The sequence below is a fragment of the Ovis aries genome, chromosome 17, assembly GCF_016772045.2.
Source record: "Ovis aries strain OAR_USU_Benz2616 breed Rambouillet chromosome 17, ARS-UI_Ramb_v3.0, whole genome shotgun sequence".
In the NCBI taxonomy this organism is placed as follows: domain Eukaryota; kingdom Metazoa; phylum Chordata; class Mammalia; order Artiodactyla; family Bovidae; genus Ovis; species Ovis aries.
The window spans coordinates 53,407,208-53,421,527 of record NC_056070.1 but is presented as its reverse complement, the minus strand read 5'-3'; the positions used below and the strand labels follow the sequence as shown (position 1 = coordinate 53,421,527).

The 14,320-nt window shown below is 43.9% G+C and overlaps 1 protein-coding gene across 4 annotated transcripts in view; it reads left to right on the top strand.

Moving 5' to 3' along the window:
- The window catches only part of CFAP251 (cilia and flagella associated protein 251), a 72,345-nt gene that overhangs the window by 28,372 nt on the left and 29,653 nt on the right, over positions 1–14,320 (top strand). For all 4 annotated transcript variants that reach the window (XR_009597014.1, XM_060401154.1, XM_060401153.1 and 1 more), the window contains 6 exons: positions 2,093–2,307; positions 4,958–5,152; positions 6,279–6,529; positions 7,074–7,225; positions 8,322–8,495; positions 9,932–10,116. Coding sequence is in view for 3 of the 4 variants with exons in the window: in XM_060401154.1 (XP_060257137.1) it covers positions 2,093–2,307; positions 4,958–5,152; positions 6,279–6,529; positions 7,074–7,225; positions 8,322–8,495; positions 9,932–10,116 (1,172 nt within the window). In the remaining variant the exon portion in view is untranslated. The remainder of the gene's footprint in view (positions 1–2,092; positions 2,308–4,957; positions 5,153–6,278; positions 6,530–7,073; positions 7,226–8,321; positions 8,496–9,931; positions 10,117–14,320) is intronic.

The window sequence follows — 14,320 nt, the reverse complement described above, 5'->3', positions numbered from 1 at the left end:
GTGATGTAAGTGAAGTCACTGGACATGAGTGGATCCCTTAAGCTGCTTAGTTTTCAGAACAATTAAAAAATGATATGGAGGGACTTACCTGGTGGTCCAGTGGTTAAGAATCCACCTTCCAATGCAGGGGACGTGGGTTTGTTCCCTGGTCATGGAATTAAGATCCCACATGCTTTGGAGCAACCAAGCCCCACACCACAACTGAAGTGAGCCCATGTGCCATAACTGGAGAAGCCCCCGAGCCGCAACATAAGATCCTGCGTGCCACAGCTAAGACCCAGTGCAGCCAAACTAAATTTTAAAAACTGATGTTGGGTGTTTAGCTGTTTAAGGTCCAGTAGGAAGGTGGCGAGCCAGGTGTTAACAGAAACATTTTATCCTGCCGGCTTTCCTTGAGCGATTGCACCAGGGGTGGACCTTGAGTCCCATCTCCTGCATCCGTTTCTGTTTCTGATACTCATGTAACCTGTTCTCAGGGTGCACCTTATGATGGTTTTTCTGTTTCCTTTCTTTTTTTTTGATTCAGTCTATAAAACTTTACTTTTCAAGCAAGCATGCAGGAAGGAAAAATAAAGAGAGAGAGACAGTGGACACAAGGCAAGAAGATGATTCTGTCTGCAAACTCAGCTTTTTATACCTTGAAGTATCAAAAGCTAAATACAGTCGATTCTCTTTATTTGCCATAGTTACGTTCTGTACGGTCTCTGCAGACCTGAGTTAGTGGATGCTGAATTGTTTCTCCTAGGAGAGTTGTAAGAACAGGTTCCTGCCAGCTTAGGGTCACCATACTTTCATTGGCTGATAGATCCATGACCTTGTTTTATGTACGTTTCTGTTTAAAGACAGAATATTTAATTTATAATGTTAGTTCCTTAACATTAGACTCAAGGTTGACAGCACCAGGTAGAACTCATGCCGAATGAGGCTTATCTAATGCAGGTGAATTCTCTGGAAGGCATGTCACAGCCTTCTCGTACTCCAAGAGCACCATATGGTATTTTAATACCATGTTCAGGAGCCAATTTAAATACCAAAATCACCAATAAAAAGTACCCCCCCCCCCAAAAAAAGAGCAAACATCATGGCAGTAAAGACCAGGTTAAGGACACTTGCTTCCTGAGAGCTGAAACCAGACAGAGAATTGCCTTGCTTGACCTCAGCTGGGAATGTCAAGTGTTTTGCCACTTGGCACACACACACATCTGCAAATGATTGTGAGGTGCCACGAGGATTGCTTTGGAGGTTACACATACGTTTCAGCACACAGGTAAATTCATGAAAATGGAATCCACAAAGAATGAGAATCGGCTGCAGTTTGAAATGATAAAAACGCCTCGTGTTGAACAGGGCTGCTTTTAGACAAGAATGTGCTGTTCGAGCTTGACCAGTTGTACTTCTACTGACCTCAAAGAGGTCCACCCTAGAATTTTCTCTGCCTAAGTAGAGAGCCAGACAGCAGACTTGCTGTATCATATGACAGATCACTGACATCCTTCGTGTGTTCATTCAGTAAACATTCGCCAAGGGTTCACTCGCTGCTCTGCGTTCTTTCTATACTTCATCTCTAGAACACTGTCAGAGAAAGATGGCCTGGTGCCGTATCCTACGTAGCATACATTTAGTAAGGGATCTTAGGGGCATTTCTATGCAAAGCACTTACTTTCCACTGATGGGAAGATGATTTATGATCAGAAGAAGACTGGGAGAATTGTTTTATGATTTTTTACAGCTGGAGCATGCTTTTGTTCATGACGGACATTAGTTTCCTTATCAGTTTCTGAAAACTCTGAAAGAGAAGTTGTGCAGGTATAAACAATGATTAACCACTCTTTCTTCTGCTTTAAGCAAACCATTTAATTAAGCCTGTATGTAGCCCTTCACTTGCTCTTAGCAAACCCTCAGAGGTTCAGAACTGCCTGGATCATGACAATCCTCAGGGAAGTGTTTTTTAAGTGTTTTTTTAACTTTGTTTTTTTTCCTACTATATTTAGGTGAAATATTATAAAACGTTGTGCTGATAAATGTTTTGTTTTATATTTACCATCAACGGTAACTTGTACATATAACGTGTAACCTGTCTTTTGAAATATAGACATTCAACAAGCTCGTGGGAAAATTTAGCCAGTCTGTCTTTCATTTGAATTTAACCCAAATACTGTCCGCGACGATGGAAGGGAAGCTGGTTGTCTGGGACATTTACCGCCCACCACCATCTGCCTCCTCCTCCATGGGCTTTCCCCATATCAAACCTTGCAAACTGGTTCATTTGCAGAAGGAGGGTATCACTGTGCTCACTACAGTTGACAGGTAATTAGTGAATGAAAAAGTAGCTGTAGATGATTATAAACTTATCTAAAAACCCTTTTGGAGGTAGATACATATTTTGTATATGCAAAGATTGTTTCTGGGGAGAACTAATTTAACTGGGAACACTGGCTGCCTCTGAGGAAAAGAACTGAGAACCAAGATTAAGGACAGGGGTGGATTTACTTCTTTTTATAGTCTCATTTGTACTAATTGGGTTGCTTTTATTTTTTAAAAAATTGCATGGGCATGCATTACTTTTAAACCCAACCCTTTTGGATTGGTGAAACAAAAAGTAACTGTTTTTTTTTCTTCTACCCTAGTTAGACTTATTTTGCACCCTAAATTTTACATTCTTTCAGTGGAAGAAAATGGCATAAAGAGCTTTTTTTTTTTCTGATGACAAAATAACATTTGCCAATCACGAAAAGATAAAATACAACAAAACTTTATAGAGTTCCTTAACTCCTTGATTTTGAGGGGCTGTGGGCATCCACAACTGATCTCAGCCTTATGCCTTAGCCTCAGACATAAAGGGGTTCACATGCCAAATACATTATTTCCTTGCTAAGTGATCTGGGACAAGGGACTTAAATGTGCCAAACCTCCATTCTTCCATCTGCAAAGTGGGCATCATAACACTGTCCCTGTCTGAGTGATTGTGTGAGGATGGTTTGCTGGATCTTAGTTTCCTGACCAGGGACTGAACCCATGTCTCCTGCAATGGAAGCGCTGAGTCCTAACCACTGGGCTACAAGGGAACGTCCCAAGGATTGTAAAACTCTTAGCACACTCTCTGGCACAGGGGAGCTCTAGGTACAACAGCCCTTGTCAGGGTGCTAGGGAAGTTCCCCAAAGTGCTGGAGACAGTTGCCTCATGACGAGGACCCTGCCCACGTGGTGGGAGTCACTGTACCCTCTGCTCTCCAAAGGCCTGTTGCTCCCCTTCCCCTTTCTTTAATACGGGGTCTATATTAAAGGTCTTCCCTTTTCTTTAATAACAGTGAGACCCTGGAGTGGCTTGCAAAGAGAAATATAAATCGTCATCTTCACCCAGTTGGTGGGAAAAGATAGCAGTAGAATCACACTTGATGAAGCAGTCAACTTTAATCATTGAGGAATAGGACCCAGGGAAGACCATGCCTGGGTTCCCCTCTCTCCATGTTAAGTAAAACACAGCCAGGGGATTTCCCCTGCAGTCCAGTGGTTAAGACTCTGCACTTCCAAGGGAGAGAACGAGGGTTCGGTCCCTGGTTAGGGAAGTAAGATCCTGCATGCTGAGTGGTGCGGCCAAAACAACAACAAAACAAACAAACAAAAAAACCCAGCCAGGACCAGGGAGCCCTTGCAGGAAAAAGTCTTAAGAAACACAGGAGGGGAAAAAAAAAAAAAAAAAGGCCTTGTTTTGCTGTTTCTGTCCAGCAGAGGGCAGTGAACGCCGTTCTAGCCAATTACTCTGCCCACTTGCCTTGCTTATTAATCAGAAACCACATTTAATCGCTTTTCATATATATATATATATATGAGAAAATTCATCCCCCACCTCCCCCACCCGTGATTAGAATTATGTCAGAGGCTTAAAAAAAACAAGCTCATTGGGATGGCTCTGAGGAAATAAAAACCATTCTGTCACACAGCACTGCCTTTGGCTGTGATGACTGGACAGGGTTTTACGATCCCTCTCACAGCAGTTGTCTCCCTGCGTCCCATTGCCAGCCTGTGTGACTTCAGAGGGATGGTAGCCAGACTCTGTTGTCATCTGTAGTCTGTGGTGGAGAATGGAAATCACTGCCCACTGCCGTTGCACAGGACTGACCTTAGAGGGCAGGGCAGAGGAAAGCAGAGAGCATGGACTTTGTGTCCCATACACTTGGACCCCTGCACAGTCTGCCTAGCCATGTGGCCCTGATAGAGTTGCCAGGTTTAAGTGTATGCTGGGACTTCCCTGGTGGTCCAGTGGCTAAGACTCTGATCTTCCAATGCTGGGGGGTCTGGGTTCAATCCCTGGTCAGGAAACTAGATCCCACATTGCACAGTGAAGGATTTGAATGCAGAACTCAAGATCCCTCATGCTGCAACTAAGACCTGATGCAGAAAATAAATTTTGTATATATATATATATATATATATATATATATATATATATGTCCCAAATACTGCATGAGGCAATTGCATTTGGGAGCATACACTATTTGGGACATACTTACCCTAGAAATTTACTCATGGTTCATCTGAAATTGAAATTTAACTGAGTATCCTGCATTTTTACTTGTTAAATCTGGCAATCCCAGACCTTAAACCTTAGTTTCCCAAACATGAACTGGGAATGACAGGAAAATCAGCCACATGGGGCCATATTCAGTGAAAGTTTTTACAACGCCCAGAGTCCAGAGGCTGGCATATGTGTTCAATAGATGATACTCAGTATCATTATTTAACCTACAATGCAGGAGACCTGGCTTCGATCCCTGGGTCGGGAAGATCCCCTGGAGAAGGAAATGGCAACCCATTCCAGTACTCTTGCCTGGGAAATCCCATGGACAGAGGAGCCTGGCAGGCTACAGTCCATGGGGTCACGAAGAGTTAGACACATCTTAGCGACTAAACCACCACCACCACTATTTAACAAACTGACTTTATCCTCTGTTTTCAGCTATATTGTCACAGGTGACATTCGGGGCAACATCAAGTTCTATGATCACACCCTCTCCATTGTGAACTGGTACAGCCACTTCAAACTCAGCTGCATAAGATCCCTGTCCTTTTCAAAGACCCCCGCAGCCCCTCCGGCCGAAAATACAAACTATCCTCCAGACTGCACTCTAAAAAGTGACCATTTTGTTGTAAGGTGAGTTGTTAACTGTTGTTGTTGTTCAGTCATTAAGTGTCTGACTCTTTGCGACCCCATGGACCACAGGCAGCATGCCAGGCTTCCCTGTCCTTCACTGTCTTTCGGAGTTTGCTCAAACCCATGTCCAATGAGTCGGTGATGCCATCCAACCATCTCATCCTGTGTCGTCCCCTTCTCCTCCTGTTCTCAGTCTTTGCCAAGCATCAGGGTCTTTTCCAGTGAGTCGGTTCTTCACATCAAGTGGCCGACATATTGGAGCTTCAGCTTCAGTATCAGTTTTTCCAGTGAATATTCAGAGTTATTTCCTTTAGGATGGACTGGTTTGATCTCCTTGGGACTCTCAAGAGTCTTCTCCAGCACACAGTTCCAAAGCATCGTTTCTTCAGTGCTCAGTTGAAGTTGTTCATGAACCCCATCATTGGAACAGTCAAAAAGCTGTGTCTTCTTTTAGTTTGTGTACCGTGGTATCCTCTTCCTGTTCCTGGGACGTGAAATACAGGGAACCTGGCCTTTTTAGTTAGGCCTTTCCCTGGGTCAGAGATGGATCTCCTTGGCTGATTACGATCACTATTTAATCTTTTTTTTTTTTAAGTGAAACATCATTCTCCTATTAAGAATGTTTAGTGATAGGAAGCTGGAAATGGCTGTGATCTCAGTTACCTCTGGAGTCCTTCATTGTAGGTTGGTCTCCTTTCTCTGAGCTGAGTTTGTCCTAGCTCTGTGGTTAAAGGGATTTGATAGTGAATAGCCATAACATTTCAAGACAGAATTATCTGTGAGCCTGCTTAATTACCCTTGCCGTATTTGCAGGCACATCTGTATGTGTGCACCCAGCACCATATTTGCATACACAAATGAATATTTGCATGTGCAGATTAGCTAATTGTACAACTGACTGTCCATCTGCATACTTAATGACTCAATTTACATGTAGAAATGTGGGCTTTTTCACTTGCAAATAGAGGCTGTTGGGGTTTGGTGGCGTATTTTTGGAGATGCTGGGTTAATAATGTCACTAAATTACAGACGACAGAGGCGTTTCGTGTGCAATTAGAACCAGAATTGCTGGCGTGCCCTGTTCCCTGCAAGTGCTGATACGGGTTGGTCTCTCCTTGGCAAACAGGAATTTTATCATCGGAACATCAGATGCATCAGTGTACCACTTGACAGTAGATGGGACTAAACTTGAGAAGTTATTTGTCGAGCCCAGGGATGCCATTTGTGCCATCTCCTGCCACCCATACCAGCCCCTCATCGCCATCGGAAGTTTCTGCGGGATAATCAAAGTGTGGGATTATGAACAGAAAAAATACCTCTTCAGCAGGGTCTTTGAGAAGGGGCTTGGAGTTCAGAGTCTGACCTACAACCCTGAAGGTATTTTCATCTTATCCACCTATCTTGGGTTCTAAACCAAAAACAGACCCAAATGGCTCTGCCTTCAGCTGTAGCAGCTCCAGGAAGGTGACCTTGACCCACTCCCTGCACCAGGCCAGATGGGATGCCTGGTCCCCCTGGATGCTGCAGAACTCTGCACCGCCTGCTCTCATCCCATGGTGCCGTGTTTTCCAGTTTGCTTCTTCCTCTCAGGACCTTGTCTATCCTGTTCGTTGCTGTCTCCTTGGCACCTAGGACAAGGCTTGGCACAGAGCTGATATTTCTTGAGTCAGTGTAGTCCTTTTCTTTCTTTCTTTCTTTTTTAATGTGATTTTTTTATTCAGCTGTGCGGTTCTTAGTTTCGGCATGCCGAATCTTCAGCTGCGGCATGTGAACTCTTAGCTGCAGCACATGTATCTAGTTCCCTAACCAGAGACTGAACCCAGGCCCCCTGCCCTGGGAACTCAGAGTCTTAGCCCCGGGCCACCAGGAAAGTACCAGTGAAAGCGTTTTTCAACCCTTGTTCTCCAACTTGTGATTTCAGGAGCTCTGCTTGGAGCTGGCTTCACAGAGGGGACTGTTTACATTTTTGATGCAATGTCCTTAGAAAGTGCAATCTCAGAGCCTTTCAGATATTCCAGAAGCAGCGTGACTCACATCAGCTTCTCCCATGACTCCCAGTACATGGCGACGGCTGTGAGTATCATCAGTGAGTGCGGTCCAGTGACTTCGCAACCTCCTTTAAAGCCGCAAGAGGGAGGAGTTGGGACATGCAGGGGGGAAGGGGGGGAGCAGGGGCTTCAGGGTACGGGTTTCTTTGGGAGGCAGGCGATGAAAATGCTCTAAAACTGTGATGATGGACGCACAACTCTGTGAATATACTAAAATCCATTGAATTGCACATCTCTGGCGGGTGAATTGTGTGTGGTGTGAATTATATCTCAATAAAGCTGTTATAAAAAGAGAAAGGGATGGGGGAAGTGGGGCAGTGGGTGGGTGGGGCCTCCGAACTCCCCGAACTCCCCGACTCTGGACTCTGCCACTCTGGCAGCTCACGTTGGTTTGTGAGTTTTTTGGAATCCTCTCTCTGCATCCTGGCTTTCATCTTTCCCTTTGATTTCTGATGAGATGACCTTCTCATTTATCTCAAGGCAAAGTCTTCCGCAGAGCATTTTGGATTCTGTCCCTTCCCTCTGTGAATAGGGCTCTTAATCCCAGTAAAGATTTTTTCGGGACCCTGACCTCTCCCTTCCCCCGGCTTCTCCTGGGAGAGGGGGTGGGGATGCGGGGAAGTAGCTGCTGACACCCTTGACTCCAACTCGCTTCCCATCAGCACAGCAACTCAGGTGTCCCGTGTCCCTTCAGGCTGTTCCCGCCTGCTCTCCGTTTAGCTCTCAGCCATCATGTATGTATTTTTTAATCATACCTTTTAAAATTTTGTGTAGCTGGATAAAGAGAAGGGAGGACAAAGGCAGAAAAGGTAGGGATTTCAGTTTCCAACAGAGAATGACATGGGGACCAGCAAGGATAGTAAGACCATAATGTTAGACAAATACCATCTCTGCCCACCGCACCACCCCTCTCCCCACCCCACTGCCTGCCACTACCTTATTTGAACTCTGATTTTTCTCATCTGCAAAAATGGGTATTATTTTACCACTTGTTCCAATAGACAGAGGTTTTCTTTTTGGATAAAATTCTCTAAAAGCAAAGTTAGCATGAAAAACACAGTGATAACTCTTAACTTACAAAATCGAAAACGAGTAACTTCAGCTCTTTCCCGCATACTCAGGATGTCAGTTTCACTGTGGCTGTTTATGTGGTGAGAGTCAAACATGGACAAAGGGTCTGGGAATACTTGGCAAGGCTTCGCTCTCACCGCAAGAGCATTCGAAGCGTCCTGTTCGGGGTTCATCTGGACAGCAACGAGCCCCGACTGCTGAGCCTCGGCAGAGACAGACTCCTGGTGAGCTCCTTTGCTTTCCTTTGCCTGGCCCTCAGGACCGTGTCTCATTCTTGTTATTTCCCTGGAGTCTGGCACAGAACCAGTATGTGTGTTTGTTGGAGAAGACGAATATGTGGGGACTTCCATGCTGGTCCAGTGGCTAAGACTCCACATTCCCAATGCCCAGGTTTGATCCATGGTCAGGGAACTGGAGCCCACGTGCCACAACTCAAGAGTTCGAGTTGGCAGGTGAAGATCTCATATGCTGCATCTAAGACCTGGCACAGCCAAATGAATAAATTAAATAAATAAATGTCTTTTAAAAAAGAAAGCGAATGTATGACGAAGTAGCAAAAACCATTCTGAGTTGGCACTTGGCTTTCATGCAGCTCTGACACCACACAGGGACTCGTGTCCTGAGTGAGGAGGGCCCTGGGAAATGGCATGTTGGTGGAGCGGAGGTGGTCCTCCCCACAGCATGGACAGCTCAGCCACCTTTGCCTCTCAGTAGACATTTGGAAGCTAACACTCACGATTCCCGTGTCTCGGGGTCAGGGCCAGGCCGTTACCTCCATGTGACAACCCAGAGAGGATCGAGAGGTAAAGGCAGTGACCGTGGCAGATGTGATATTACATGACTGAGCCCAAAGGATTCAAAACCAGTTGATTTATCTGTGCATCCATCCTAACTTCCTTTCTTTCCTCCCCTTACTTCCTTTATTCTATCCATTCTTTTTAAAATATATATATTTAAAATTTTATTTATTTATTTGACTGCGCCAGGTCTTAGTTGCAGCACATGAGATTGTCAGTCTTCACTGTGGCATGTGGGATCTAGTCCCACAACCAGAGATGAAACCCGGGCCCCCTGCATTAGGACTTCAGGGTCTTAGCCAGAGGACCACCAGCGAAGTCCCTATTCTGTCCATTCTTCCATCCACCCATCATCTATCCATCCTTCCTTCCTTCCATCCATCCCGGTCTGTCCACCAAAACCTACCTATGGGTGAAATTCAGCAGGCTGCTAATGTTTGACTTTCAAGAGCTGAGATTTAGCTATGAATTAGTTCCTACTCACAGAAAGTTACCACGATAATGCTAAGTGAAGCAGGACGACAAAGTTAACAAGAGTTCAGGTTCTGGAGTTAGTCGGACCTAGATTTGAATTCTCACTCTACCACTCCTTGGCTGTGTGACCTTGGGAAAACCACGGAGTCTCTCTGAACATCTGTTTTCTCATCTGCAAAATGGGCGTAGCAGGACTGCAGCACTGGGGAGTTGTATTAAATGGCATCATCTTGCTCATAATGGATACTCCATATTGGTAGTTTATTAGGTGTAGAAGTTCAGGCAATTCTCCTCTTAAAAGGCCTGATACTGTCTCCCCCGAGAAAAGGATTGTTGACTGACTTCATTCACCTCAGTCCTCATGTGTGTTCATCTGGGCTTCTCTGTAGATTGAGTATAACCTACTCAAGAGCTACAAAGACCACCTGGCCGTCCTGGACATTCACCGAACCGACCAGGGCAGCTATCCCACCTGTATGGTCTGGTATCCGCCACTCACCAAGGAGCTCTTCCTGCTCATTTGCAACAGTGGCTACAAAGTGAAGCTTTTTAATTCTGCCACAAAAATGTGCAGGTAAGCCAGGGAGCTTCCGGCAAAATGGTGCATAAATCAACTTCTCGGTCCCCAGGTTATTTCAAGTCCCACCTTAAGGACCTGCAAAGAGCTTGCCTACCATTACAACCCTTCTTACTTTGCAAAGTAGGAAACTGAGAGACAGATAAGGTTAGTTGTCTTTGCCCAAGTTCACATGGTTAGAAAGTGCCAGAGGCAGGGACTTCACTGGCCGTCCAGTGGTTAAGAATCCACCTTCCAATGCAGGGGGTGCGGGTTCAATCCCTGTTCGGGGGACTAAGATCCTACATCTGTGGGGCAACTAAGCCCACGCACTGCAACTACTGAGCCCCAGCGCTCTAGAGCCTGTGTGCTGCGACTAGGGGAGCCCGCATCCACAGCGGGCAGTCCGTGTGCAGCAGTGAAGAGCCGTGTAGCCAAAAGTAATTTTAATAAGTAAATAATAAGCTGTATTGGTAGCATCTAAAAAAGTTTTAAAAAGGAAGTGCCAGAGGCAGGATTCAAACCCAGATACATTGTTTCTGAGCCCAGCACTTCACAGGGATAAGGTACTCAGAGCTCAGAGATGGAGATTCAACAAAGGAATCAGACCCCGCGGCCCCAGAAAAGCTGCTCATGTGCAATGGAATCTCCTATTTTTCTCTCCTGGAAAAAAGAGGTTTCACCTGAATACTACCAGCTGTTTGATTTTACTTATTCTTGGTTCGTAAAGAAGTTATAAGTTCAACTTGATAGCATTCTTTCTTCTCTCAAGCCCACTATATGGACTATAGCCCACCCTGTGGACTGTAGGCCTCCAGACTCCTCTGTCCAAGGGATTTTCCAGGCAAGAATACTGGAATGGCTTGCCATTTCCTTCTCCAGGGGATCTTCCCGACCCAGGTGGGTTCTTTACCACTAGCGCTACCTGGGAAGCCCCCTTTGTTCTCTCAGTAAGTGTTTACTGAGCCCTCTACCTGAGCCAGGTGCTGTTCTAGGTGCTGAAGATGGGAATGAAGACAAAACAATGTTGCTGTCACCATGAGATTTGCATTTTTTTTTGAGATTTGCATTTTATTGGGGGAAGTGGCGTTCAAGTTAGAGGTTGGGCTGGAGATCCATATTTGAGGTCAGCACACTTGGTGGTTTAAAGCATGAGACAAGAGAAGATTCAGGAGGGGAAAGGTGGATAGAGGAGAGGTTAAAGGACCAAGCCCAGGGTATCCAAAGCTTAGCGTCTTAGAGCAGTGGTGCCTCCACCCCAAAATACGTCTACATCTGTGGTTGCCCTCTTGCGCTGCTTGTGAATCCAGGGTTTGCTCCTCCTGATCAGTGCATGACCCCTTCATCAGGGCCCTGCATTCATCATCCCATTTCATCTGCAACAGTCCTGCAAAAAGATCATGCCACTGTGGATCAGACAGGTAACAAAACTTGCCCAAGGTCATGGAGCTGGTCAGGGCAGGACTTGCCCCTTGCCACCTGTGACTCTGTCCTCTCTTTGGCATCGTTGGTCCCTGATGCAACCCTTACAGAGGTGAAGATGCTGTGGCGACCCCACCTGGCAGGAGGAAGTCGGAAAACACCACAGCAGCTGGCCCCATGCTTGAGGAAGACCTTCCTTTGGAAATGTATCTCAGATAAGATAGGTCTTCAAAAGGCCAAGATCACTCAGGGTCTTTTGTTTTTAATTTCCCCTTTTAGAAGGGCCCATGGGAAAATGACTGAGACATGCCATGTCATGTGGCAGGGACAGGAGAGAAATCCAGCAGAATTTTTTTTTAAAGCTATTAAAACACCGGGAAGGAGACATTTGAAAGAAATATATAAAAAGGAGTTTTAGGAAGATTTCAGAATCTTTGTACATCATCTTTAATGGACACAAGCTTTTTGGATAAAAACTATCTCATAGGGACTTCCCTGGTGGTCCCGTGGCTAAGACTCTGTGCTCCCAATGCAGTGGCCCAAGTTCGATCCCTAGTCAGGGAACTAGATCCCACATGCTGCAACGAAGAGCTTGCATGCTGTAACTGAAGATTCCCCCATGCCACAATTAAGAACCAGCACAGCCAAATAAATAAACATTAAAAAAAAAAAAAGAATATCCCATAGATGTGCCCAGTTCTGAGAAGCTCTGAGTTGGCTGAGCAGGTGGCTGGGGGATGGTGCTTCCCAGACTTGGAGTTCCTCCTCACAGTTAGTAATGAGAACTCAAAGCTGAGCGGTTAGGAGGTTCTGCCATTGAAGATCAATGGGAAATTGGCATCTTTCTTGTTTTAAAGAATGTTTCCACCTATTGCCTTTATTGTTGCTGTTATTTTTTATTCCAGTTTAATTGAGATATAATTGACATACAGCACTATATGAGTTTAAGGTGTACAGCATAATGATTTGACTTACGTACACCATGAAGTGCTGTTATAGGAAGTTTAGTGAACATCCATCCTCTCCTGTAGCTACAAAATTAAAGAAATAGTAAAACATTTTTTCCTTGTTATGAGAACTCTTAGGATTTATTCTCTTAAGAACTCTCATCTGTAACATGCAGTAGTCTTAACTATATTTATCATGTTATACATTACACCCCTAGTGCTTATTTTTCTTACAACTGAAAGTTCGTGGCTTTTGCCTGCCTTAATCCAACTCCCCCTCCCCCCGACCCCTGCCTTCTGATAACCACAAATCTGGTCCCTTTTTCTATGAGTTTCTTTGTTTGTTTTCGAAATCTAACTGACCTATGATACTATATTATTTCTTGTTACACAACATACTGATTCTATGCATTTATTCCTATTTCTATATATTTCAAGATGATCACAACAACATTTCATAACTGGGACTCATTTATTTTGTAACTGGAAGTTTGGACCGCTTCATTTCCCTCTCCTATTTCTTTCCTCCCCCCCAACCCTCCTCCCCTCTGGCAACCACCTGTTTGTTCTCTGTATCTATAACTCTGTTCCTGTTTTGTTATATTTGTTCACTTGTTTTTTTTTTTAGCTTCCATATATAACTGAAATCATACAGTATTTACCTGTCTCTATCTGACTTATTTCACTAAGCGTAATACCTTCAGGTCCACCCATGTTATCACAAATGACAAGATTTATATTCCATCGGATATATGCACTACATCTTCTTATCCATTCATCTATTGATGGACATGTAGGTTTCCTCCACATCTTAGCTATTGTAAGTAATGCTGCAGTAAATATAGGGGTGTGTATATCTTTTCAAATTAATGCTTTCATTTAGAGCCATGAAATCAGGTGTTTCTGCCATTGAAGAGCAATTGGAAATTAGTATAAAGCATCTTTCTTAAAAAATAGTTTATTAAGGTAAAATTCACATGATGTAAAACCAACCATTGTAAAGTGAACAATTCAGTGGTATTTAGTCCTTTCACCACCTACCTCCATCTAGTTTTAAAACATTCTCATCATTCCAAAGTAAAACCTCTGGCATAAAGCATGTTTTAAGCTGTAGGAATAATAAAGCCCTGTAACCACAACTTAATTGGGAAGGAATTGCCTTTTGATGATAAATCCAAAAGAATTTTAAAATGCATTTAAAAATATTTGAAAGAACACAAAGAGGCAGTTCAGAGAAAAAGGCCAATAAACCTATGAACAGATGCTTACCAGTACATCAAAGATGCAAATGAAAAGAAGACCTCATTTTTCACAAATCAGATTAGCAAAGATAAAAATGATCAATAGCGTCAAGTGTTGGCAAAGTCGTAAGGCGCTGTAACAGGCTGCTAGCGGCCGGGTTGGGGGGTGTAGTGTAAATGGGGACAACCTTTTGGGAGAGCAATTTGTTACCCTCTATTAAATTACAGCCTGTCTTCTGACTTCTAGGAATGTAGCCCACAGAAGTACTCACACAGGATGCCAAGACATAAGTAAAAGGATGTCTTGTTTGAAAATATTTTTAAAAATGGAAACACTCCAAATGTCCATTAATAGGGGATTAGTTAAATGATGGCTTGTCAGTACGCTGAAACATGATGCTGCTTTTAGAAAAAGAAAAAAAAAAGAAAAAAGAGAAGATAGCTCTCTGCATAGTAACATGGAAATATATGTAAGACATAAATGAAAGTAAATTGCCAAAGAAGCATGAATATATTTTCATATAAAATTATATTTATGTAACTTATATTTTTTCATCTAAAATTATAACTAAGTAGTCTAGAATACATATAAAGTTGTATACAGCAAATTAT